This window comes from Podarcis raffonei, chromosome 5 (genome assembly GCF_027172205.1).
Source record: "Podarcis raffonei isolate rPodRaf1 chromosome 5, rPodRaf1.pri, whole genome shotgun sequence".
NCBI classification, from domain to species: domain Eukaryota; kingdom Metazoa; phylum Chordata; class Lepidosauria; order Squamata; family Lacertidae; genus Podarcis; species Podarcis raffonei.
Window position 1 is genome coordinate 24,629,642 of NC_070606.1, and position 27,807 is coordinate 24,657,448.

The 27,807-nt window shown below is 42.2% G+C and overlaps 1 protein-coding gene across 3 annotated transcripts in view; it reads right to left on the bottom strand.

Moving 5' to 3' along the window:
* Positions 1–4,371: 4,371 nt before the first annotated feature.
* Positions 4,372–27,807, bottom strand: part of OGDHL (oxoglutarate dehydrogenase L) — a 63,741-nt gene continuing 40,305 nt past the window's right edge. For 2 of the 3 annotated variants that reach the window (XM_053388243.1, XM_053388242.1), the window contains 7 exons: positions 14,945–15,123; positions 14,025–14,096; positions 12,196–12,321; positions 11,577–11,649; positions 11,095–11,258; positions 8,848–9,002; positions 4,372–6,649 (listed from right to left, as the gene is read on the bottom strand). In XM_053388243.1, the coding sequence (XP_053244218.1) occupies positions 6,526–6,649; positions 8,848–9,002; positions 11,095–11,258; positions 11,577–11,649; positions 12,196–12,321; positions 14,025–14,096; positions 14,945–15,123 (893 nt within the window). In that variant the 3' untranslated portion in view covers positions 4,372–6,525. Of the gene's footprint in view, positions 6,650–8,847; positions 9,003–11,094; positions 11,259–11,576; positions 11,650–12,195; positions 12,322–14,024; positions 14,097–14,944; positions 15,124–27,807 lie in introns of those variants that run through there. The other variant, XM_053388244.1, reaches the window with a different exon arrangement.

A 27,807-nucleotide genomic window follows, 5' to 3' on the forward strand; every position in this document is an offset into this window, starting at 1 on the left:
TGTCACATGGAAGATGGAGCAAGCTTGTTTTTGTTACGAAAAAGGAGCAATGCAGAAGCAAGCACCAGGTGGCTGGAATGGTAAACAGGATGTGGGTGTTATTGGATTATACCGTGGGAACCAGAGACAGTTTGTAAAGTGCTCTGAGAGCCGGATGTTACCTCAGAGCAGCACATGACCCTGTACTGGAAGTACATGGGTGGGGTTTATTCTCTCTCTGCGTTGGGAAGCAGAGTGTGCAGACATGTTTTCTCTGTACTGGTGAACGACAGGGAAAGACATGTAAATATATTTCTGTCTGTCTCTTTCCCCCTCCCTGGGAGAGGAGTGGGGGAGGAGTGGTGTGTTCTCCTTCACGTTGAGGAGAATCGCCGAAGAGACCTCCCTTGATCTTGCCGGCAGGCGCTGGCAGGGGAGGTAAACAAGGATTCAAGCCGGGCACCTGGAGGGTGGCCAAATTCCTCTGGACTAAGAGAAGAGCTGGAGGCTCTTCTGGCTTGAATCCCGACAACTGGTAGCAGACCGATGGTTATCTGATCTATGAGAATCTGCATGAGAGGTGAGAGGTCGATGAATCGTTGCCATCCTCTGCACCTAAGGAGATAAAGAAAAGCGTCTGCCTGCAGCCAGAAGCTGAAACAGACAGCTGGACACCGAGAGGAGTGTGTTTCAAGGCAACGGAGCCAGTAAAAGGTATGCTGCATTTCGGGCAAGAGAGAATGAACGCAGAAAGATTTATTTTCTGGTTCACAAGCTGCGTTTGAAAAACAGCTCTGAAAGAGCAAGCTTGCATACCAGGAATTCCTGTGGTGAGATAAGGAGTTCCGTCCTGAGCAGGTTGCTAGGCAACGTCTGCCAGTTACTGAGTGGCCTACAATGAGCCTGGGAAATCGAAAGTGTATCGGCGCAGCTGTGCAAGGGTTTTGAAAAAACAGCCCAAAAGTTTTGCCTGCCAGTGAAGCAGTAAACAAAGACTTTTGGAGTTTTACTGGCTTGAAAAGTGAAAGCTGGCTTGAGATTGAGTGTAAAGCTGACTCTTGGATTCAGCATGGAAGCCAGGAAGGGGGGAGTGCCCCTGAGTGCCGTGGTTCTAGATGAACACAGCCGGCATGCTGCACTGGAAGTAAAGTACAGGGGGAGGGAGGAACGGAGTTCTAATTCCCCCACCGATGAGGCTACTGGAAAGGATGCTGTAGCTTTGAATGTTGTCCAGTGTTACAGTTGTGGACAGGCTGGGCATCTTCAGCGGAACTGCAAGAAGCCACGTCAGCCAAAAGGAGCGAAGGGCCGCTCAGCAAAGCCTGAGGCGTCAGGCAAAGGTCATACCAAGCCTATGGTGGAACCTGCAAAGGCTTTTGATGGCGAAAGGAACCACGCCAGATGTTGAGAACGCCTTTATTATCGACACTGCAGCGACGGTTCATATGTCCCCACACAGAGGACTCTTTTCAACGTTTAAGAAGCAAAGCTTCACTGTGACACAGGCCAATGGTCAGGAGCTGGAAGCGGCCGGCGTGGGGACTGTCTATCTAAAGAGTCTGAACTTGACAATAAACAATGTTTACTTGGTTCCTGAATTGAAGTTCAATCTGCTAAGTGTTTCGCAGATTGCAAAGAAAGGACTGAAACTGTCCTACGATGCTGAGAGCTGCAAGATCTACAAAGATGGAGAGTTATTTCTTTCAGCCAGGGAGAAGGATGGACTTTATTTGTTGACTTTTGCACAAAGTGATTACATGGAATGTAATTCATCTGTGTCTAACCTAGTTTCTCTTGCAGGTGTGAGCAAGAAGAAGACCGGAGTCAACAGAGCATTTCAGCGGGTGTATGCTGATGTGATTGGTCCTCTAGGACCATCTAGAGGCAATGCAAGATATTATCTTGTGTGTGTGGATCATTTCTCTAACTATGTCTGGGTTTATGTGTTGAGAAAGCCACAGGAAGCCTTGGAGAGGTTTCAGGAGTTTTGTGACAAAGTTAAGAGTATGCATGATGCTAACATTGATTGTCTATTCACAGATGAGAAGCAGATTTTTCTTTTACAGGATTTCCAAAGGTTCCTGCAGAAGAAGGGGATCAGACACAAGATTTCTGTTACAGCAGAAGCGTGGAACAGGGGTGTCTGTGTACGGGTGAACAGAGAATTGCAAAAGGGGATGGAAGCGCAATTGCTTAGTTCACATCTGCCACATGAGTACTGGGCCGAGTCTCTAATGTCGTTCTGTTATACGAAAATGAGAAAGGTTTCAAAAGAGTTGGGAAGTTCTCCTTTTGAGAAACTGTTCCACAGAAAACCTTCTGTTGCCCATTTCAAGGTTTTTGGGTCTCATGTGAGAACAGAAGCTCCAGGTGGAGTAAAGAATGCCAGAGGCATTTTTGTGGGGTATGAAAAGGGTCTCTACAGAGTAATTTTGTCTGAATCTGGTCAGGTGATTCTCACAAAATTTCTAGAGAGTGCTCCTGAACAGGAGAGAGTGATAGTACACACATTTCCCACTGAGGACGAATCAGATGATGATGATTTCACTGATTTCAGCTGTACAGAAAGTGATGACACTGATAGCTCGGAGAGCTCAGTTGTCACAGTCATTGAGAGGAAGTCTCACACAATGGATAGGCCTTCACAGGTGAAGGATGAACCACTGTTTACCATTGGAACTGGTTCTCCAAAGAGTCCTGAGACTGGACCAGTGAGCAGAGAGGATCAGCACCTCATACGTAGGTCTGAGAGAGTTACAAAGGGTCAACCACCCAAGAGGTACTCAAAAGAGTTTGCTAACTTAGCTGTTGCATGTGTTGCTGTTGTAAACAACCGAGGACAGGTTGGAGCTGTGTCAAAGTCAGAGGCAAAGACACAACAGAGAGTTGCTAGCCAAGGTAATGCAGATGCACTCATTCCTTGGAAACCAGACAACCAGAGAGGTACACTGGGGAAACCAGTGGCGGGGAGTTCCAAGGGTGGAACTGAAACAACAGGGGAGTGTTATGTGTATAACAACTGTTTGTTTTCTTCTCTGGATAATGCTTTGCTTGCTGCAACACGCATTGATTCTTTTGGGGGAGGATGTTACGAAAAAGGAGCAATGCAGAAGCAAGCACCAGGTGGCTGGAATGGTAAACAGGATGTGGGTGTTATTGGATTATACCGTGGGAACCAGAGACAGTTTGTAAAGTGCTCTGAGAGCCGGATGTTACCTCAGAGCAGCACATGACCCTGTACTGGAAGTACATGGGTGGGGTTTATTCTCTCTCTGCGTTGGGAAGCAGAGTGTGCAGACATGTTTTCTCTGTACTGGTGAACGACAGGGAAAGACATGTAAATATATTTCTGTCTGTCTCTTTCCCCCTCCCTGGGAGAGGAGTGGGGGAGGAGTGGTGTGTTCTCCTTCACGTTGAGGAGAATCGCCGAAGAGACCTCCCTTGATCTTGCCGGCAGGCGCTGGCAGGGGAGGTAAACAAGGATTCAAGCCGGGCACCTGGAGGGTGGCCAAATTCCTCTGGACTAAGAGAAGAGCTGGAGGCTCTTCTGGCTTGAATCCCGACAGTTTTCTCCTGCTCCGGAGGGTAGGACCCAAATGAACGGCATCAAGTTACAGGAATGTTGGTTCTGATTAAACATCAGGGATAATTTTCTGATGGTAAGAGCTATTCGACAGTAGAATGGACTCCTTCAGAAGGTGGTGGACTCTCCTTCACTGGAGATTTTTAAGCAGATGTTGAATGGCCATCTGTCATGGGTGCTTTAGTTGTAATTCCTGCATTGCAGGGGGTTGGACCAGATGATCCTCTGGGGCCTTTCCAATTCTACAATTAATTTCATCAAATTTACTCTGAATAAGGGGGACACGGGTGGCACTGTGGGTTAAACCACAGAGCCTAGGACTTGCTGATCAGAAGGTCGGCGGTTCGAATCCCCATGGTGGGGTGAGCTCCCGTTGCTTGGTCCCTGCTCCTGCCAACCTAGCAGTTCGAAAGCACGTCAAAGTGCAAGTAGATAAATAGGTACCGCTCTGGTGTGAAGGTAAACAGCGTTTCCATGCGCTGCTCTGGTTCGCCAGAAGCAGCTTAGTCATGCTGGCCACATGACCCAGAAGCTGTACATCGGCTCCCTCGGCCAATAAAGCGAGATGAGCGCCGCAACCCCAGAGTCGGTCATGACTGAACCTAATGGTCAGGGGTCCCTTTACCTTTTTTACTCTGAATAAATGTTAGTTGATGACTGTCAGTAAACCCTATACATGTTTTCTCAAAAATAAGTCCTGTTGAGTTTAATGGAAGGCTTAGATAGAATTGTCACCTAAGCATACTGTTCTTTTTGCTGAATTGAGAGACCCCTTTCCAACTAAAAACAAGAAACACACAAGACATTGCTCTTTTCTGCATACATTTTATTTTTCACTCATTCATGGTGTCTTAGGCACGAAAGCCACAATGCAAAATAATAAGCAAGCCAGTGAATTTCATAAAATTTCTGAAAATACTAGAAGAGACACACTAACACAGAGTGATTTTATGGGAGAAAAATGGGCTACATAGGGAAAACCTCCTTATACTTGTCGGCCGATTTGAGGTAAATGACACTTGTAAATTATGAAATATACACCAAGTGATGTAAAGATAGAGATCTCTATAATGGGAAGTAAGTAACCTAAGATTTCAAAACATGTAATTTCTCTAGAGAAATTAGAGCTTTGCTGCTGTTACGGATATATAAAGACAATGGCTCACTAGTTTTGGTAAATGAATGAAACTAGCTTTGTTTTGAGTTTGCCAGAAGTATGAACAGTTTTCTTAACATGTTCTAATTAGTTCATCCTCTCTTTCACCAGTGGCAACAGTAATCAACTTTTTGGGAAAAATAAAATAGAACAGATTTCTTTAAAAACCTGTACCCAAACAGACTAGTTCCTTTCACTGTATTAAATTCTACAGACCAAGTCAAAATATAGAGAAGACAGAGGAAGAGAAAAATACAGGAAAGAAGATCTGCAAGATGCCAGCATTTTTGTGAATGGGATGCTAATACCAATTCCCAGGGGATAAGCTGTCAAAAAACAACCATAAAGAAAACAGACATTATATTCCACTGCTTATTTTTCACATTCTTGGATAGAATTTATTTTTTAAAATATAATGCTACAGTCCGCAAACAGCAATGAAAATGGAAGCCTGCCATTTCCTACTTTTTATGTCTATGTTAATTCTGTTCTCTAAATTTGTGCGTTCCCAGCCACAAGAGCATTTATCACTCAAAAGGAGACAGAAAATATTTCAAGTTATACCGAGATGGCCTTCCTTGTAAAAACAGAGCAAAATATATAGACCTATTATTATTTAGACAGCATCCTTCTTCCCTTTAAAATTCTTGTTTATAAAAAAGCTCAAAATGCTGTGCCTTGGGGCTACTTACAACACAACCCTAAGTATGTTCACTGAGAAGTTATATTGTGCTCAACGCTGCTCAGTTCCATGTAACTGTGCACAGGATCACAGCCTAGCTAGTTAACTAATGCCATTTAGAGTTAAATAATGCAAAGCAAAATTCCAATATATTTTAGATCCTGTTAGAGTAAGCAAACCAGAACTGTAACCCTAGTTTAGAGAGCCCAGCTGTTACGCCTATCCACTGCATTGATAGTTTCAACTATTCTGCAGTGTACAGGGCTTCAAGAATGCCCAGAGTTGATCAGAAACAGCCAGTTAATGCCAGATCTGCTCAGTTTCCCCCCAGTAACTTATTCAAAACATACATTGTGATTTTTAAACAACAAAGCAGACTTCCCCACTGCCGGGTAAATCAGGAAGGAGCAGCAGGGATCTCAACACGAACTATAATGGTGTCTGCAATTGCCCCACCAACTTTGAAGGGCAATGATCACATTTTTTGACACAAGAAATATGTCAGACTCCAGTGCAAGCACAGCAGCAGCTCTTGTTGGGGTTCCTGCGTGCTCTCACTAACTCCCCCCAGCACTTAACAGGGAGAGGAAACGTGTTTCGTGTCCCAGTTCTGATGGCTAAATGGAAAGCAAGCCTGCTAAATTGTTTGCTGCATTCAGATATGTGAGAATTCAACAAAGAATGGTTGGGGGCAGGGTGGGGTGGAATCTGCAATGTATTGCTCATTTGAACTATATGAGACCATTTATACAGCCTGCAGTAAAAGAGAAATTAGTAACTGGTGTTAGGAAATCGCATTAAAATATGCACACCAGTTTTCTTGAATATTCCCAAACTTAAAGCAAAATAATTGTTTCTTCCATCTCCCTAACAAGAGGTAGCTGTGATGTAATCAACAGAACCACATTAACCGGATGAGAATTAAGAGGAACCCTTAGCATTTATGACACACACACAGTGGTTTAGAAGAGGCAAGCTTAAAAATAGGTCTTTGAAAAAGCCAACCTCAAAAAAAATCCCAAGAAGTCTTTCCCTGCTGAATTTTATTTCATGTTATGGTCATGGCCTTCCCTAAATACATACACACTATACTACATACGGAGATAATGGGCCACAACGTTACAATCAAAACATCTTTCCTTCAAATGCCTCCAGGTTGAAAGCTGTGTCCAAAAACCTTCTGAGTGACACGAGATGCGTGTTCTTGTTACCAGTTGCTGGAGCGGCAGCTGGTTCACGGCCGACATACCTTGAAGCAGAAGAGACAAGGAGGCAAATGATAGAAATGAGATGTGACGTTTTTTGAAGCAGAGACACACTGATAATAAACACCTCTTACATTAGTCACCTCTTATATTAGATACTTTCTACAGACCGTTACTTATATGTATAGGATTCTAGTTACTATTTGCCACAGGCTAGGCTTACTTGCTTAGGCTATCCACTTATTACGTGGGGAAAACAATTTCAGCCAACCTGTACTGTGAAACTTCATGAATTCCACTGTGAGTGACTCCTCAAACAGTTGTTCATGTGTAAGATGCTTGCTTTATTGAAACTTCACTGGTACTCTCCTACTTAAATCCTTTTTCTGGTTTCTGTTTCCCTCCAAGATCCTGCACAAACTTCCCCTCACCATCAGTTGTTGCCTTGTCTCTCTCCGTTCTTATGTTCCCTCTCTGTGATTTTATCTGGCTCGACCAGCCTTAGCTGTCCAAAAGCCTCCCACTTCCTGAATACTCTGTCCATTTCCCCATGCTGTCCAGTATGCCGGGGCCTGCCTCTCAGAATGCCTCTGTGCAACCACCTCCCTTATTTCAAAACACCTTTTCTGGGTGTCCCGTCCCCCCCAATCCGTATGCCTTACAGTAACTAAGTGTGCATAATTGCCATGATCATATTCTTTCTCTGCGTACCCTTTTCCATTTCCCCCTTTCTTTGTTTCAAATTGCAAGTCCTGCGGATCTGAGGGGGCCTGTCATACTTGCTCTTTTAAAGTCAGGCAGTAGAAATAAATAAATTGGTAGACGGGCGTTTCAAGCAGACTCACATACATAGTTTGAGTGCAACACCTCAAGGTTCTATAGGAAGTTCACATACCACACTTTTCCGTGTATAAGACTAAGTGGTTTTTTTCTTTAAAACTCATGCTAAAAAGTGGGGTCGTCTTATACATGGGTAGTGCATAGGGTGGGTGTTTGATTGGTTGCTGCTACGGCTGTCAGCAGCTATTGTGCGTGTTATTGGTTGCTGCGTCAATGGCTGGTGCAGTTGGGCAGGCAATTGGCAGGTTCTGCTGGCGATGGGACAGATGGGAAGTGGATTTTGTTTTTTGTTTTTGTTTTTGTTTTGTTTTTAAAATAAATTTTATTAGTATTTTCCACACAACAACACAAAAAATATTGAAAAATAACAATACACAACACACAAAAACCAACATTCGAAAACTAAAGAAAGCAACAACTAAAAAACAATAGCCAAGTCTTACAAGTTAATACTATAAACGCTAAAACACTAAAACAACAAGACACTGACTTCCACCAATCTCACAGCACCTCCTTTATCTCTCATTGTGTCTTCCTCTTTTCTTGTTTTCCTTATCATCTCTATCCTAACATCTAGATATAAATCCCTCTTTCTTATCCTTTCACTTCACAAGGTTATTCCAGACTCAGCCAGATTTCTGTCCTCGAACCTTGACTTTTGAGGTATTCATTTAGGCACTCCCATTCTTTTTTTTACTTCACTTTTTGGTTTTTGTCTTATTATGTCTGTCAATTTGGCTAATTCTAAGTATTCTGAAAACTTACATAACCACTCTCCCCTAGTGGGTAACTGATTCCCTTTCCAATACTTAGCCACCAGGATTCTTGCTGCAGACGTTGTGTATAAGAAAAATTTAGTTTTGTCTTTTGGAATATCGTCATTTAAAATTCCTAAAAGAAATGCCTCTGGCTTTTTACTATACGATATTCTTAATATTTTCTTTATTTCTTTGTGGGAAGTGGATTTTTGCGATGCGTGTGGGTGAGTGATTTTCGACAACCCCCCCAAAAAAAGCTCAACAACCCTGTGCCACCTCCCCCCATTTTCTTAATTTTGGGTTCCCCAAAATAGTTTTATACATGGGGGCATCTTATAGACGGAAAAGTATGGTATATCTGAAAGAGGCAGAGAAGCAGCCTACAAAAGGGACACAGGCAGTGCTATGCATGCAGCAGGTCCCAGGCCAGGTCCAGCATCTCCATTTTTTATCCCAGGAAGCCTGGCTAGGAAAAGTTGCCACTGAAGCCATTGCCAGCCAGAGTACAGCCCAACAGCCCAGACGGAAATATCAAGGCTTCATCTTCAACTTCTTAATTCATATGTTCTTTGCAATGCACCAAAAGCAAAAACAAAAGGGGGCAGCAGCCCTGAATGAAAAGAAAACTGCTGCAAGCATCCTACCATATGGGTCGAATATGATTCACAATGGTGCGGAAACGAGGTTTGACGTAGTCGTAGTAGCCTATGTTCTTGTGTTCTTCTTGACACCAGACAAGATCAGCTTTAGCATACTTCTCAATTTCCGATTTTAGCAAGTCGAAAGGGAAAGGGGAGATCTAGAAGGGAATGGGAAGATATTATGAAATATAGAAATTTCTGGCATGGTAACAGGTCCCCACCACGTACACAGCCGACACATCTTTATTCCTCAAACACATGAGGATATCGTCTACCGCTCTCAGTGAGTGTGGCACATTTCAAAAAAGGAATCTCTCCAAATTAGTATGTAAGGAATGTTCTAATATCCCGATCTGACCCACACACAACAGTTACAATGGTGACGGCAAGAACAGTTAGCAAGTATATGCAGGTAACTCGCAAGCTACACATATTTAATTTGTGTGCACTCAGTTTTACGTGCTTCACAAAAAAATGTAAAATAATAATAATAATAATAATAGAGCAGAAAGGGAGCGGGTGGGCATACAAGGAAAAACACTTTGGCAATCCAACCCTCCACTGAACCCAATGTTTTTTGACTAAATCTGATTTTGGCTTTACAGGCTATTCCCAAGAAAGTTGAGAGTTGCCTGTATTTCACTTCTGCTGCAAATTTCTGAAGCTGGACAGAAATTTGACAAACAATACATGTACTGCCACTTTCATCATAAATGTACTTTTTATTTCACTCACATGAATACTTATAGACACAATCTAGTCAAAGCTAAGCACTTTCAGGTCTCCTTGTCTTGGCAAAAGAGTGGCACTGACCATGTTTAAACTTTCATTTCAGATCAATGAGTCTTAATTGTGCTTACCTTTTTATACATGGGGCAGAATCCAACTAGTTAATATGAACATATGAAAATTTACCAATATGAGTACATACGACATTGCTGGGTTTTAAAAAAATATAATTTTGATTAAAAAGAATTATACAATACAGTCACAGCAAAGAAAAGAACATATTGCTTTCTGTAAATGATATATTCTGCCCAGGCTCTACATTTGTTGAGTAATCCTACTGTTATTCTTGGACTTAGATACATTCCTGCTCACATCAAAAGGAACCAAAAGCGTGTCACAATGGCATGTAGTGTTTGGATGTCATCTTGAGAATCCTCATCATGAGAATCCTCAGATCAAAAGTGATGCCAAAAGCACTTTCATTTGCAATGCACTACCTGTTAATGTTGAGAAGGCAGAAAGTGGGAAACTACCATTTTTAAAATCAAATGTTCATTTTGGTCAATACAGTATTTTTTTTTTTCATTTTCAGATGAAGGAAATGGGAAAACAGTTTTAAGCATCTCTTGTGAAAAGCAGCATTAGAATACCCTTATGAAGCAGATCACTAAGTATTTACATTTTATAAATACAGAATGGGGTTCATAATTTGCCTAGTCAATTCCCATCAGGTAAGATTACAGTCCAGTTATTCTACATAATCTTATGCTCCACTCACCAAATCAAAACACCTTGTGTTTCATTTATTTAAAAAAACAGAACTCTTCAAGTTTTTGTTACTTTGACACCAAAAAGTGTCAACAGGATGGGCTGTCGCTCAATGGCACAACATTTGCTTTACATGTCTAGGTTTAAGGCCTCTTGTTCAAGCTGCCACATCATCAGGTAGGCTTGGGACAAACTCCCTGCTTAAACCCTGGAGAGAGGCTACCAGTCAGTGTAAGGCAGCACTGAACTAGATGAACCGTTAGTCTGACTTTGCTGAAGTAACTGGACATGAGATGGGGTTAATTTCCTTCATGAGTTAAATCATCCCATGGATGAGCTAATTTCAGGTGCACAGTCAGCCGAGCCAGTTGCGATGGTAACGGCCCAGTGCCCCAACTATATCTGTGATTAATGCATGTCAACTCAGCAGTCTGTTAGTTGGTCTGTCGGTCTTCAGCCTGCTGGTGTTGCTTGTTCAGTGTTATATGGAGCAACGGAGATACTTTGTCTGTATCTGTATTTGCCTGTATCTATGTCCAGAACTGTTTTACAGAGCCTTATCTTCTGCAACAGTAAGCTATTTGGACCTTAGGTTGCTTCCATGTGATGACTGGTACTGGGAGCAACTTCCACCATGTGTGTATCTCATATCAGATTAACAACAGATTCAGTATGAGAAAGGTTATTATGTGTACTTCACAGACATGTACATTTTAAAAATAATGCGCACAACAAGTTCTCTCTTTGCTTTACCTGTTCCAATCTGGTTATAGCCACCTCCTTCTCCAAATCCTGGTTCTTTCTCTCTCTAACAAGATCATAGTATACCTTCCCAGTACAGAAAATCACCCGCTTGACCTCCCCGGGAGCTTCAGCTGCAGGTCCTTCTTCAGGGATCACACGCCTGAAGCTGGTACCTAGATGCATAACAAAATCATTGTTATAACTAATATAATTTTAAGAAAAAATACGAGATTTGCTTTGTATCAGCGAAGACCTTGAGCACCCTATCTTGGCTGACAAGTTGACATCACAAATTAGTTTCCCCAGCAATCGCGGATCCATTTGCAGCTATTCTACTGCGTTTTTGCTATTTTCTTCCCGTGGAAGGGTCTCCATGCCACAAATGTAGTACTCCCATGCCAACAACGTAATGTAAGGCGGGGAGTGTTGGATCTCATGACAGAAAAGGGGGTTAAAATGTTTCAAAACAAAACATACATAAGTGAACCTACCTGACACCATTTCATCAAAGCTGGATTTTGCTTCAGGATGTCTCAGCAAGGACTTTGGTGTGAAAATAATCAGCTGTAAAGTAGGCGGTATAATAATTGTAAAATGTTGCCTTTATTGAGTCAGATTACTTCTCACAAGCAAAGAATTTGACTTCCATACAAAAAAGCAATGGGTTCAGTGCCTGGAGATGAACCAGGGTAGAAGCACCCCTATCTAAAGGGTCTTAAGTTTTAATAAAATTCATGGAGATTTGAGCACTCTGCTGTCCTTGGATGTCTCTGCCTGCCCTAATCCCTCTAATGTCTAAAAAGTACTTTACTGTACATAAATCAGTAATGGACAAAGCCGAAATAGTTTGCCTCAGTGGGGCAGGGGTTTGTTGTGTGGCATACCTATATCTAAACAAATTGCAGTATGACTTTCTGAAACAATCTTGAATATTCTAGAAGTTTCCTAAAATAATCAATTGGGCTCTTTACATTTTTAACTATAATTAAATTTAAACCCACTTTCTACAATACAGGCCTAGTCTTCTATCATCCATACTTCATTATTTTTTTACAGAAAAGACTGAAATACTTTTAATTAGTACAAAAGCACTCAAATGTCACTACTTACAGGTTTCCTAAATGGCAACAAGAGCTGCCTTCGGAGGACATGGAAGTAACTGGCTGGAGTTGAACAGTTCACCACAATCCAGTTGCATTCATAGAGTTGGGAAACAGCAAAATCATCTTCAAATTCCTGAACAAAGGCAGATTATGGGCATTAGAAAGGAAGCCATTAGCCTGGTTTGCACATCTTACTAAGCCGAGCCATGGCTTAGTGTAAATCGGTGGATATGTAGACTCTGGAAGGAGAATGTGGCAGCTCTGCTTCTCCCCAGTCATCCTGCAACTGTGCTACACATGATTTGGTTTAACAAGTCATCCAAATCCAATTGATTTAGCTCTCTCTGGGCTATGCTATCCACAAGCTATAAGCAAAGTTAGCCCTATGGTTTCTGGTTCATGGTGTGTCCAAGAGAGCTAAACCATGAGCCCAGGTCTGCGCAACACATTGAGCCATGGCTTAACTCAACACAACAGAATAGCCAAGGAGGAACATAACAGTCTCAGCTTCATTTCCAATCGCCTGAACACTTGTGCATTCATGCTAAACCATGGTTTGGCTTGCAAACCAAATCCTCCATTTACCACCATTTTTACACTTTTACATTTTGATAAGAACAAAGGAAATTAGACAAAGGTCTGTAAACACATCACCACAGTCTACTTCAGCGTAGGAAACACAACCATTCAAGAGTTAACTTTTACCACAACCCTGTCTAGGACAGGCAAACCTACAGAACATACTAAGACTGCTATAAATGTTACCTTGGTAGCCTAAATTTGACCCTATCAGGCTAAAGAGGCAGAGGAGAGTGCACCATTTCTTAATAAACTCAATGAAATATAGTTTCAAATGTGCGTACCATACTTTACAAGGTGAAGGAGCGTCTCCACCCCCATCGTTCAGTCTGGACACTGAGGTCCAGCTCCAAGGGCCTTCTGGCGGTTCCCTCACTGCAAGAAGTGAGGTTACAGGGAACCAGGCAGAGGGCCTTCTCGGTAGTGGTGCCCACCCTGTGGAACGCCCTTCCATCAGATGTCAAGGAAATAAAAAACTATCTGACTTTAGATGTCTTCTAAATCTGAAAGCAATCCTGTTTAGGGGAGTTTTTGATGTTTGATGTTTTATCATGTTTTTAATATTCTGTTGGGAGCCGCCCAGAATGGTTGGGGAAACCTAGCCTGATGTGCGGGGTATAAATAAATAAATTATTATTATTATTATTATTATTATTATTATTATTATTATTATTATTATTCTCATTCCCACCCCATTTTCCTTCAGCATGGGACATGTCTGGCAGACAGAAGGTCATATATTCAACGATGCTGCAGCTCCTATAGGCCCTGTATCTGAGAGTCACCAGTGTGTTCCTTGGCATTGTGGGACCACGTTGCAGCCCTTGCCGGGAGGGTCCAGAACAAATAGGGGGAAAGGCTGTTTCAGGACAGAAACAGTTGTGGACACTTTGCTTCCTCTGCTGGACACTATGGAAAACCCTGCTGCTGCTGCTGCCCCTGCTGCCTAAGTTGTGTCTGTTGTGTCATTCACTGCCTACTGTTGTGTCATTCACCGCAACTATGGTGAGCCTCTGAGATGTAACAAAGGACAACTCCTGGTGCCCAGCTCTGGTGTCAGGGACCGTTCTGAGGAGGACTGCACTGAGGAGGAATTGTGGGAGCCTCCCTCATTTTCAACGTTCTGTTGAAAACCGCCCAGAGTGGCTGGGGAAACCCAGCCAGATGGGCGGGGTAGAAATAAATTATCATTATCATTATCATTATTGCTGCCTGAAGAGAGATGACTGGGTAGGAAGGAAAAATAGATGTACTTACTGGAAAGACATCAGGATCATCATTACACATCTGAAGGAATCTCTCTGGCCTGGCTGAAGAATGCTCTGGGCCCTGAGAATCACATCGTGTAGAGAAAAACAAGTTGGCATGCCTTGGAAGAATCTAGATCCTAAATATAATTGTCATTAATTTCCATACTGGGCAGGATGATGTGAACTCAGTTGGTTGTCTGTGGCCTTTATAACCGCCCTCTCTGACATAGGTTTAATAGATGGCTGAATATAACATGTTTATTGTATAAATGGAGCACCCTAGAAATGCACACTATTCCTCAGATGTTGAAACTCATTGAATGCAGTGGAATTTATTTCCAAGTACAAATGCACGGGATTAACCACTAGGTAAAAGGTAAAGGACCCCTGGACGGTTAAGTCCAGTCAAAGGCGACTATGGGGTTACGGTGCTCATCTCGCTTTCAGGCCGATGGAGCTGGCATTTGTCCACAGACAGCTTTCTGGGTCATGTGGCCAGCATGACTAAACCGATTCTGGTGCAACGGGACACCGTGACGGAAACCAGAGTGTGTGAAAATGCCATTTACCTTCCCACCACACCGGTACCTATTTATCTACTTGCACTGGTGTGCTTTCAAACTGCTAGGTTGGCAGAGCTGGGGCAGAGCAACAGGTGCTCACCCCATCATGGGGATTCAAATCGCTGACCTTCTGATCGGCAAACCCAAGGGGCTCAGTGGTTTAGACCACAGCTCCTTTTACCTTTACCTAACCACTATATGCATTCTCTCTTTCAATCATGACACATTTGTTCTTCGGGAAATACCCACTGATACACATCTGTAACAGCAATTCCTTCTTCTTATTTAAATAAATATTAGATATATCTAATTGTGAAATTAGTTGCACACAGGAAACTATTATTCTGATCAATGGAAGCCCTACCATTCCTTCCATTCCATGAGGCAAAAGCAGGACAATCCCATTGTGACGAACCCATTTAGCCTGTCCCGAGCTGATAAATTGATCAATGATGCACTGTGCTGTATTGTGGAAGTCACCAAACTGAGCCTCCCAGCACACGAGGGCATTGGGACTTGACATAGCAAAGCCAAGTTCAAAACCTAAGAGGGGGGAAAGAGGAAATATATTATCAGTACACACTATATTCTGTTATGACTATACAAAATGTATTGAGAATAAATCCTGAAGCTGAATTACAGAATGGCATTACAGAACGAAGTAAATTAGGACTATGCCTCTTATGCATCCAAGAATTAGACACTTTCAGTATATACGAATATACAAAACATCTACGTCAAAAACTGATTCAATACAACTTTGTGCATCTCAGTCTTTGGAACCATCACAAACGACTAATGAAAAGGAAAAATGAGGCATAAGGAAACCATATTCTGCAATAAAAAGCAAATACCAGAATGGCTTGGGTAGCATTTTAAAAATGTGGAGTGGTTGTGGCAAGATACGTTGTGCCACTTCCATTACACTTAACATGTTATAGCTTACAGCACGATGATGTTGCAATATTTCCTAAAATCTAACATACAGCAAACACAATTGGGTCCATCTGGAATGTTATGTGAGATTCTCGTAGGAAGCGAGTAAAATTTTCCCCTCTGTATAGTTTGTTATGTGTTGTGGACGACCATATAGCAAACTCTTCCGTGGTAGGGATTAGGGCATTAAATAATGGGTAAAAATGGAACAGGAATTTACTAAAATCTAAAGTATCATAGTTCTTGCCCAGCAACTCAGCTAAGGCAGATTGATGGTAAATTGCTTTAATAGCTGTAATCACAATGCTGCTTTGTTGTGCTGTTTCAAAATACAAGATTTCAAGCAAAGCCAGAGAGTTCATAGAAACATAATTAAATATAATATTAACCTAGTTTCTCTTTCAATGACCCACCTTGACTCCAGGGTCTTATTTATTTAGTTCACTGCTTCCAGCTAATAGTGCCTGTTAGACAAAATGCCCCCCCCCCACTTTTGCCCCTCATGTTACCCGCTTTTCCAGGATCATTTGCATTTAAATAGGTCATTGGATTGGCATGAGGACAAATATTCCTGCAGCAACTTTAAATGATGCCATGTAGCCCTAATCATCAACATACATCAGATGGACTGATGTCAAGTGAGCAGAATGGTCGGTAATTTACCGGTATGATATCTAGAAATGCATTGCACCCTGTAGGAGACTCTCGTGTGAAGCTACTGAGGCAAATCTGGAAAGGGCAGTCTCTGGTCCCTTCTTTTGTTGGCGCATGCAATCCATTCAAATGGATAAAAAACCCCACAGTTCTATATGCAGAAGCAGTCCTGCCCTCAAAGAAGATATATATACATGTTTATAGGGCTGCTATACGTCTGTATGGGATGTGGGTGGCACTGTGGGTTAAACCACAGAGCCTAGGGCTTGCTGATCGGAAGGTCGGAGGTTTGAATCCCCGCGACGGGGTAAGGTCCCGTTACTCGGTCCCTGCTCCTGCCAACCTAGCAGTTTGAAAGCACGTCAAAGTGCAAGTAGATAAATAGGTACCGCTCCGGCGGGAAGATAAACGGCGTTTCCATGCACTGCTCTGGTTCACCAGAAGCGGCTTAGTCATGCTGGCCACATGACCTGGAAGCTGTACGCTGGCTCCCTTGGTCAGTAAAGTGAGATGAGCGCCGCAGCCCCAGAGTCGGTTACGACTGGACCTAATGGTCAGAGGTCCCTTTACCTTTTTATACGTCTGTAATTTCCCAGACATAGATGGGACTTGGCAGTTGGAAACAGCTTCTGGGGGGAAATTGCTGAAATGTCCAGGAAATTCTCGACATATGGCAACCCATGTTGGGAGTGTAGATTTTGGTGAATTTCCTTTAAAATAACTCAAAAACTTCAGGCAAAACAAAAAGCTCAACAACTTTTGTGTCCAGATTTTCACTTTTTGAAATCTGGCAACCCTATTTTACACCTTGAGGCTCTTTAGATCTAATCCACAGATAAATATGTGCAAATGCCACCTTACTGAATGGGTACCCAGCATGTCATATGAATCTCTGTTCTCAAGAGAGGTTAAAAACCATCACCAGCTGTGCAGCCAGTCAGCTGGCAAAAGCAATATTCATTCTTGACTCCTTGCTTCCAGGATTGTTAAGAATGGCAATTCTTGCTCTCTTCCTGGTTGTGAGGTATGCACTCAAGTAATGGTGGGTACCGATGCCACAACAGCACTGGTAGATAAGATAACTCAAGAATAGGAATTCAATAATATTGCCCTATGCAGTTTCTAGCAGGAAAGGTGTTGGGTTGCGGTTCCCTGATCTCCCAGGTAAGTTGTCTGACTATATATCCCATTACCTGCTCCTATCCAAACCGCCAAAGCATTTCAGGAAGAGGAGGACAAGCAGATTTGCAGATAGATGCACTATTAATACATAGCGCTTAAAACAAGATTGTCCCTTTCAACAACAATAAAAAATACACTACTTAAAGTAAACATTTAGATTTCAATTTTTTTTAAAATCATCTGATGAGGATGTGCTTTGAAACATGTTGTATTTATCTGTATGGTCCTTAATTTTTAATTCTCTGCTGCACAGAGAATGGAAAAAAAGCACACCTTACAATTTAAGTGCTGCGAAAACGAAAGAGAGAAGCGGCGACTGGGCAGATTTGGAAATTATAAATGAAACCTTCTTTGCACATTCTAAAGTATCAAACTTTCATAAAGGTTTGCTAAAGGGCAGGAACCCTTCACCCTGTGCCCCTCGAGGCTTCTTGCTCCTCCCAATTTATTCTGATTAATGGTTTTGTCTTTTTTTTGTGAGACAGTTGCCTTTTTCTGGTGGGTGTTGCCTCTTTTTTGTCTGTATGTTGTTTGGGATGGGTGTACGTGTTTCGTCTGGGGGAGATTTTGAGCATCACCAATTTCCATTCTGTGAAACGAGTACCTTGAGGTATCTACAATGGTTTTAGATTTCTAATTGTGCGCACAGGCTCAAAAACGTTGGGGACCCCTGTTGTATGGCTAGTCCAGTACAGTGGTACCTCGCAAGACGAAATTAATTCGTTCGGCGAGTTTTTTCTTCTTGCGAGTTATTTGTCTTGGGAAGCACGGTTTCCCATAGGAATGCATTGAAAATCAATTAATGCGTTCCTATGGAAACCGCTTGCCGGGCTGGCGGTGCAGAGAAGGGCTTTTCTCCCCACCGCAAGCCTTCAGAACAGGTCCGGGAACAGAGGAGAAGGCGTGCAGCGCTTCTCCTCTGTTCCCAGGGCTTGCGGTGGGAGGAGGGTTTTTCCTCCCCACCGCCAACATTCAGAACAGCATTCTGAATGTTGGCAGTGGGGAGGAAAACCCTCCTCCCACTGCAAGTCTTCAGGACAGGTCCGGGAACAGAGGGGAAGGTGCGCTGCGCTTCTCCTCTGTCCCTGGACCTGTTCTGAAGGCTGGCGATCCACCGCCAGCCTTCAGAGCAGCCTTCCGAAGGCTGGCGCGGGGAGGAGGTCTCTCCACCCCACCGCCAGCCTTCGGAACAGCCTTCTGAAGGCTGGCGGGGGGAGGAGGTCTCTCCGCCCCACCGCCAGCCTTCGGAACAGCCTTCCTAAGGCTGGCGGGGGGCGGAGGTCTCTCCGCCCCACCGCCAGCCTTCGGAAGAGGTCCGGGGACAGTGGGGAAGATGCGCTGCGCTTCCCCGCTGTCCCTGGAGATTTCCCTATGGGCTTTCATCTTGCGAAGCAAGCCCATAGGGAAATTCGTCTGGCAAAGCACCTGGAAAAACGGAAAACTCTTTCTTCTTGCGAGTTTTCCGTCTTGCGAGGCATTCGTCTTGCGAGGTACCACTGTACAAAGTTTAAGGTGCTGTTTTTGAGTCTATGGTAAAAATAAAGCAGGGAACTGTTTGCAAATAACCATAAGGTATTGGATGTTCTCCAAAATATTGAATTTGCACTAATTCAAACCCTGAACTCCTTATTGGCGCTTCATATGGAATTGAGTGAAGAAAAGAGAGTTCCACATAGTCACACTACTAGAAGGCAGTAGCTGCTTGGACCTGTCTTAAAGATGGGAATCCATCAAGGAAATTTCTCATCAGGAGAATACAAGAAAGAGAAAAGCACAGATTGTGAAAAGGATACCAGGATACTGAAAGAAAAAGACAGTAGTTAGTCAATAGTGAAACAGAGGTTAGGAATGGCTCAGTTGGTAGAACATGAGACTTTTAAGACTCAGGGTTGTGGGTTTGAGACCCACGTTGGGGGGAAAACATTGCTGCATTGCAGGGGGTTGGACTAGATGATCCTTGGTATCCCTTCCAACTGACCAATTCCATGAATCTGTCCAATTCCATGAATTCCAAGCGTAAGGGATTCAGATAAGGAAGGGTGGAAATAGGTTTCGGTAGCTAGGTTAGGTTAGAATGCAATGGACAGCACAGAAGCTGAAATGGGTTTGGAGGAAATGTGAAAGAGGGGCAAAGTCTGGCGTACCAAGCTTGATCAAAGTGTATAATTCACAGACATTTATTTACTGAAGCCATTCAAAGCATGCAACAGCATCTGGTAAATGTAAGTCCTAAGGGAACACTTTTGCAGCTGCATTTTGCAGGCTTGTTTTTCAGGATTTCTTTTTCTGAAGACATGAAGACTGAACACTTACATTATAAAATACAACCACAACTCCATAAAATGAAAGAAGTACCTTTCATTACTTAGGTGAAACCTTCAGTTCTTCTAGCTGGTAAAAGTTTTCATCATAATTGCGTGAATCAAAAAGTTCAAATGTTTAACATAGCTTCTCCTTCCAGTTCACATGCTGTAAGTTTGTTTTTCATTACTGATTTTAAATTGTGTTTTTAAATGCTTTTTGTCTAATTAACTTACACAGTTGTATTATAAACTGGACTGCTGCATGCCACCCTGAGCATCTCTGGGCAGAGAAAGCAGCTAAGAAATACAATTAAATAAAATTGGTTGGAAAATAAAAGCTTTTACCATTTTTTGCTGAACAAGCTGGCTGGGACTGGCAACTGAAAGGCAGAGCCGGATGTGACATTTGACAAGACAAAAGCCAAAGTATGTGGAATATACAATTGGCTGCTGAAATGTAGATCTAGTTGTGTGAACAAGGTTACTAAGAAACTATTTTATTAAATTTTAGTCACTGTGTTGTGAAAGACGCCTTTTCCCTTTCTGTAAAATTATCATTCCCATTTCCATGTCACTATATACATGCATAAGTCTGAGACTTGAACTAACTGCAGTTTCACAATTACTGAGGGCGGCTGCGCATATTACATCTTTTTAAAGAATTACTTATGTGCTGCAGGAAACATCAGTGTTATTTTCAACAAGTGTGATGTTTTGAGTTGTCCTAAATCTAAGTGTTCATTTGTGATTTCAGTATCTCAGAAACAAAACAAAACTACAAACTGGGGAATGTGATCTATAATTATGGAAAATACTTTGAAAGCTGACAATTCAGAATCTAACAATCTACTCAAAACTCTGTATCTAAGGGTGTATTCACAGAGCTTCCCTCTGCCTTTGAAAGCCTTATAAGAAGTAGATTCAGGGAGAGACTGAGAGGGACTTACAGGACCAAGGTGTTATTCTGGCTACCGCCAGGACCTATAATGGTATTAATGTAATCTTGTTATATTTATAGTGCTGAAACCGTTCTAGTTATTATGAAATCGTTCTAACGATGGTTGACTTTGAGATGTTTTCCCGATTCCTTTGTGGTAAGCCGCTTTGAGCATGATTCTCTTTGCGGAAAAGCGACATACAAATAAAACGATGACGACGCTCAAAACCCATAGAAATTACAATTGCAATTATCTATGCAATCCATTATCTGTCAAATTTACTATATTCAGGTAGCTGGAGTAATTTTACCCCCAAGAGTACCATTTGCAAATATATGAGGCAACCTAGGGAGAAGTTATTAATAAGCACAGAATGAAGTCTCTAGACTCCGTTTCTAGCTGTGATAAGAATTTGCATTCTTACCTTTAATTAGGAAAGTTTTGTGAACTCTGAAACTCCTGCTGACCAAAGGAGTGCAACTTGACTCTTGATATGCTCTGCACACAGTAGGCGACCACTTCAAACCCACCAGCAAGCAGTCACTGACAGGTCTCATGTACTTGTCATTTGTGATTTATACTGTGGGGACTGCAGAATGTAGCCAAGGGTAATGCGCCTGTGGGAATTTGAGGTCTGTTTTATTTCACAGAATGTATATCAATATGGGCAACGCAAGCTTGACAACAAGGAGGTCCACTGCCATTAGAACGTTGCAGCCATATGCATCATAATTAAAATGTGTATTTGGTACCTGTAGATTTCTACAAAATCCACTCAAAAGCATACGGTTACTGCCTTACATCAAGGGTGGGGGGGCTCTTTCCCCCACTACCAAGCACCACTGTTCTACAGAAGAAAAAAATCAATCCTGGGCCACACACAAGTATTCCACTAATTGTCTTTATTAAGTGGATTGTAGGCTTTAAAAAAAAATCTAGTTTGTATAAGACAGGTACAAATATCTGCTGGAAATGTAAAGAAAAAGAAGGCACCTTTTATCGTATGTTGTGGTCTTGTATGGTAACAAAAAGCATTCTGAGAAATGATATATAATGAGTTGAAAAAAATGTTCAAACTAACTTTTATTTTAAAAAACAGAGACTTTTCTACTAGGAATTGTGGGTGCTGACATTCCAAAGGAGCAGAAAAGACTTTTTATGTACATGATGACAGCAGCACGGATGTTGCTAGCCCAGAGATGGAAAGAAGACAAAGTCCCTACCAGAGAAGAATGGCAAATTAAACTGTTGGATTATGCCAAAATGGCAAAACTGACCGGGAAGCTCAGGGACCAAGAAGACCAAAATTTAACAAAGAGTGAGGAAATTTTATAATTTATCTTGGAGACCACTGTAAGCAGATGAAAACGTTAGCAGGATTGCAGTAACGCTTGCAATGTAGCAAATACAATGGACACAATGCAGTGATATAAAATATGGACTACTGAATAATATGCAGTTGAAAGGGTTGACAATAGGACCCATGGCGGGGAAGGCGGGAAGTACAGAGATTCGAAGGAATCTTTAAATATTAAGGTGTATGATTGTATTGTCATATTTTTATACTCATAAAAATTATTATTTTAAAAAAAATATCTAGTCTGAATACAGTAAATAAACAGATACACCATAAAATAAGATTGCATCTTGGACACATTTGACTTACGCAGATTCTGCTTTACACTCTTGGCTGCAGCGTCTGCGTTTATTGGGGGAAAGACCCTTCGAAAGCAAAGAGCCAAGGAAAAAAGCTCTCCTTTAAGCAGTGTTCATTGTCACTTCTCTGCAAGGAACATCCCCAAGTGCGGGGGAGAAGAGCCACGAGAACAGTGGTGCCCCACCAGTATCTGCTGGGAGGGGGCTTCCCCTTGGGATCTCAGGGGATTTGTGGAGGGTGGAGAAGGAAAGATGGCAGGGGGAGGAGAAAGCAAACTCGGGTAAGCACTTGGCGTGGCTTCTCTTCCCCTGTCTCACACCCATCGCCTCTTCCTTCTTCCTGCTCCTCCACAGTCCCAGAGCTAGAGGTTAAAGCATGTGTATGGCAGCAGAGGTTTTGTGGCTGCCCCCCTTGGCGTTGGTCAAACACTGCGGCCTCCAGATGACCGGGGAGAGTTTCCGTTCTCCCAGCTTAGCTGGCTTTGGCTCACTCACCGGAAGGAAGCTGCCTATTCAGTAGAGAAGGGCACTGCCAATCCCAGCATGCATTGCGGTTGCTCTCCGGCCAAGAAGCTGACGGCAGGGAAAGTGTGGTCTGAGTCAGCCCCACAGCAAGCATTTAGTTACCAAAGGGGGAAAGAGAGAGGTGGCAGTCTAGTGTCCCAGCTGGGCTGGAAAGCAGCAATCCAGGGATTCTAAGGCTCCTGGACTATAAGCAACTTTGCGTATCCACACTCTGCCCAGAAACTAACCCTTGGATAAGATGCAATCCCACTGTACCTAGGGGGACAGAACTGCGACTTTAAAATAAAAATGAGACGATCCCCAACACTATTGAATGATCAGGCGGTGCTGGTTATTGGGCTCTAGCAGGTAAGTTGTCCCCCCAACACAAACGTTTTTAGTAGCAACATTTAGTTTCAGGTAAACTAGGTTAGGATTGCCATTTCTCTGCCTAACTCAGTGCACGTTGACACAGAAGTAATTAGATGGCACTGAAATGGGACTTGTTCCCGAGGAAGTGTATGTAGGATCACAGCATGCAGTGTGGGTTTTCATTACAGATACTGAAGTGGGGATGGGGAAGGTTCTTCCAGGATGGAGACAGAAACCTTTGATTGTTACTAACATGAAGAGAGCCTTGCTAACTCTCCATTTTTCTTTCATGTCCTGCCACTTTTATTATCTTTAAATTATTTCTTTATTAAATCTGGAAACCAGGCAGGGGGCCTTCTCGGTAGTGGTGCCCCCCTGTGGAACGCCCTCCCATCAGATGTCAAAGAAATTAACAACTATCTGACGTTTAGAAGACATCTGAAGGCAGCCCTGATTAGGGAAGTTTTTAATGACTGATGTTTAAATGTATTTTTAATCTTTTGTTGGAAACCCAGCCAGATGGGCAGGGTATAAATAATAAATGATGATGATGACTGCCTGACCTCATGATGGGTGGAGCAAGCAGAACTCCCAGTCGATGGCGACTGTCATAGTGAGCACCACATGGGAGGTAATGGGATGGTTGAGCCACAGTCTAACACTGCCAGCTCTGCATACTTTTGGCCTCTTGGCTCTTTCACGCCTACAAAAATGGTGGCTTCTCAACCTCTTCCTTCTCCATTTTCCCTCTGTTTTCCCCCAAGGCCAGTCTTGGTCCAGAGCTGCCTTCTTCAACAGCACTGTTCAACTTCCTCCTAGACACCGCTGGAACAAGTCCTTGCCTTTTACACTGGCTTGGCCTTGACAAACTGCTTTACCCACCAACCTCAATGTTCAAGGGGTCTCTCAAAATTCCTGGAACAGAAATTAATTAAAAGTTGGAGGTGCATCCCGTCCTCAGGTTGAAGGTTTCCCTCAGTCCTGTGCTAGATGTCTATCAGAAGAGGCTGCGGACGAGGGCAAAATGACAACTTTGCAACCCAGAGTAACATTCCTGATGCCAGGCAAATATGCTGAATAGTCTGAATATGTGCAGGAATGTGGCACTTATAATGTCCATCCATGAATGCACAAACAGACTTCATTTGCAGAGGATGTGAATTTTTATGTGCTATCCCGATGCTAATTGTATTCAAGACATTCAGCCAGATCTTGATGAAGGTATGTCAATAAATTGCTTTGGTTTCTGTGGTGCTGAACTCCGTGAAGAACCCATCTGTAAACACGTTTCTATGTTTCCCTCTGCCAAAAAGTTAGAAAGCACGACATACTAGCTTTCTAACCTTTCATTCAAGGTGTCTGTACTACTGATTCTCTGACAGAGATTCATACTCTTTCATGCTATTAATACTCATTTCCAACAAGACAAATTTATTTTAAAAACAAAACACCATCCTAATTGTCATGCTGTGTCATCATCTGCTGAAATAGTGAAAATCTTTTGTAACTCTTCTTGCAAATTCCCTAAGGTATTCTTTAAATAAAGGGAGAAGCTAAATAGGCTTTCCTGGATAGGTTTGAGTCCAATTCTATTTTTAAACAAGCATTCAAAGACTTTTTCTACAGATTGGGTGACATGGATGAGGAAACACCCAAGATGGCGCATTTGTTCAAGCCTTATTCACACACATGCTACTATATTAGAATAGGGAAATCAGGCTTTCTCAAGATAAAAATGGAAACTAGTTTAATCTCAGTCAAAGATCCTACTGAAGTACACATGAAAGATTTCAATACTTATATTCTGGTTAGTCTTAAAGATTGCCCTGTAGATTTAAACTGTGTCTTCAAACTGACAATACATTAATTCCTTTCTCCTAACTCTACTATAACAGCACACTGTCAAAAACCACTAAATTAAGCAATACCATAAAAGACAGACTAACAGCTGCTTTCTCCCTTATGATTTCCAGTGATAGGGCAGGTCTCCCAAGTCGTAAATAATTCCACAATACAGGAATGTGTCCTTGACCTTACTAGTAAGGTGCTGGTGGTTTTATTTACAGGAACAGCTTTAAGAAACAATTCCACATGTGGAAAGTCACTTGTGGCAATTGGTCTCAACCAGTGCCGGATTTACGTATAGGCTAAACAAGCTATAGCTTAGGGCCCCACTCTCTTGGGGGCCCCCCAAAAAATTAAAGGGGGAAAAACCCAGGATGTACATTTCCAAAATATAAGATGAAAAACAAATAAAATAAAACTTACATACAGCAACAGTGTTTTGTGTTGTGTAGGCTCCTATTTGTTATGTGCAAATGGCTTTAGATACCTATTAGGTCCATAAATTACCATATAGCATATATTCAATGGGAAAAAAACAGCGACAATTTGTTGTTGACAAAGGGCAGCTGGACCATTACCTTCAGTAGCTTAGGACCTCATCAAACTGGTCTCAACCCAGTTATTCCAAAAAGAGGGGCTGGAACCCCACGAATCAAAAATCTAAAGCAAACATATTTTAGTTTGACCTTCAGGTGGGAGGTGACATTAAGGATGAAGCAATACATTGGTGGTATGTGTGTATGGACAGGAACTGATAGTGTACAAAGAAGGAAGTCATTTCTGGATCATGATGGGTTTAACTAACAGATGAGTACACTTTATTAAAATAATTTGGGGTTTTATAAGCGCAAGTGTTCTTTAGTAGAAAACCTCTAAAGGTGGAGTCCAATGATGGTACAAATATTATGTTGTTATCTGGAGAACTTCAGATAACAGAATCATCAGATGAGGAAACAGCGATCAGCCCAATTTTTGGTGCCTCTCCTCTTTGTTTTCATGTGTCACACTGACAGACAGAGGTGTTGAGACGCAGCGTCAGCTTGCACTTCATATTATGCTATCTCTCCCCCTTCTCCCTGACAGCAAGTTGCGTGACTGTCAGAAAGAGCAAGAGTCTTTCAATTAAAATTAATTAAGCTGCAGTTTAATGCAACATGATTTGTCATTAGTCAAGGGTTCTCAGACTGGGATTTAAAACAAAGAAGAAAACACCCAAAGTGCTTTGAAATGGCAATGTAGCACTTAATTTACTGTAATGTCTTCTTCACTTTTCTGAACAGATCTCCTCCTATATTTCTCAATGAAGACCAATAAGGAGGTGACTTCCATTAGGTTTTAAGATTCTTTCTAACAGTAATTGCGGAAGGAAAAAAATGGTTGCATTTTCAATATGGGGAAGAAAACTAAAATGCTGTGCTATGTTTTTGTGGCATTACCTAGATGTTTCCTGGGCAGTTTGCCACATATGTTTAAACAGGAGCAGCTGCTATTTAGCATGGGCAAGTTGATGACTGGCAAAATACAAGGCTGGCACTGTCTACAGAATCCCCATCATTAAAATTACAAAATAAGCGATGAAGCCAGTTTACAGTGAAGGAATGCAAGCTAAACAAGATGTTTTTTCTCCATAATCTTTAACATAATTCTTCCTTTTCCCAAAAATGCTCTTTTACGCTGCAGAGTATCTAGGCTGCAGTGGATTTATCCCTGTGGCAAATTAGTCCAGCAAGAATAACATTTTAGTAGAACTATTATACACTTGGTGCTCTTTAGTGGTTCAATAATAACTCAGCGACTGACTCGCAGCTCTGAACAGGTGCCAGCTCCCTGCTTGTGCACCTGCCAGAAAAACAATTTGAAGCTTCATCATGCAGGGCTATTCAATTCATTTTTACTTAATTAGCTGCAATCTAAGACACTAATGGGAATTCCTAAAATGACAGAATCATTTTGCTTGTTTACGTAAATGGAAGTTCAAGTTCAGGGCTTAATTCTTCTCTCTCTTTTTGGAGTTGTGCTTACTTGTGTTTATGATAGGATGAGTTTAGAAAAACAAAGCAGGAATTTCTGGATCAGATGCTATTGGTCTATACGCATATTGGAGCATTAATAATTTCTCTCTCTTTCAAAGTGGTAATTCTCAAAAATGTTGCCTCACAGTCAAATTTCCTTCCCTAATTACTATTTAAAATGACTTGCAGTCAGAAGGAATGCAGAGAGTTCATTTCCCTAACCTTCAATGATAAAGAAACCTGTGCTAAAGTGAATGAAAAATTTCAAGAGTTTTAATCCGTGTGGAGCCCAATATTGACAAGCATATTGCAAAAATAATCCATTTGCTTGTTTATCCGAAAAGGGAGGTCACAGTTTTAAAAAATAAAGACAAAGGTCCAAGTGTATAGATTTGGATACACTCAAAAAATAAAGACAAAGGTCCAAGTGTATAGATTTGGATACACCTTTTCGTCTATAAGATACCCCCATGTATAAGATGCCCCCTATTTTGGGGGACTAAAATTAAAGAAAATGGGGTGAGATGGCCCCGAGTTGTCACCCAACTGACAAACACTAACAATTGCAAGCAACGCACACCAAATTGACAAAGCAGCAGCCAATAAAAAGCAGCCCTTGCAGCAGACACCATTCACCCACCCAATCGCAAGATCCTGCTGGCGGCTGCAACCAATCACCCATCCCCCCTCTGCACTATGCATGTATAAGACATGGAGAGACCTATGGAGAGACCTGGTCTGAATAGAGATATTGGATTCATGTCCGATTATACATACTGAAGCCAATTTTGGTCATCTGTCCCTTTAAAAATCCTTTGCCCTTAC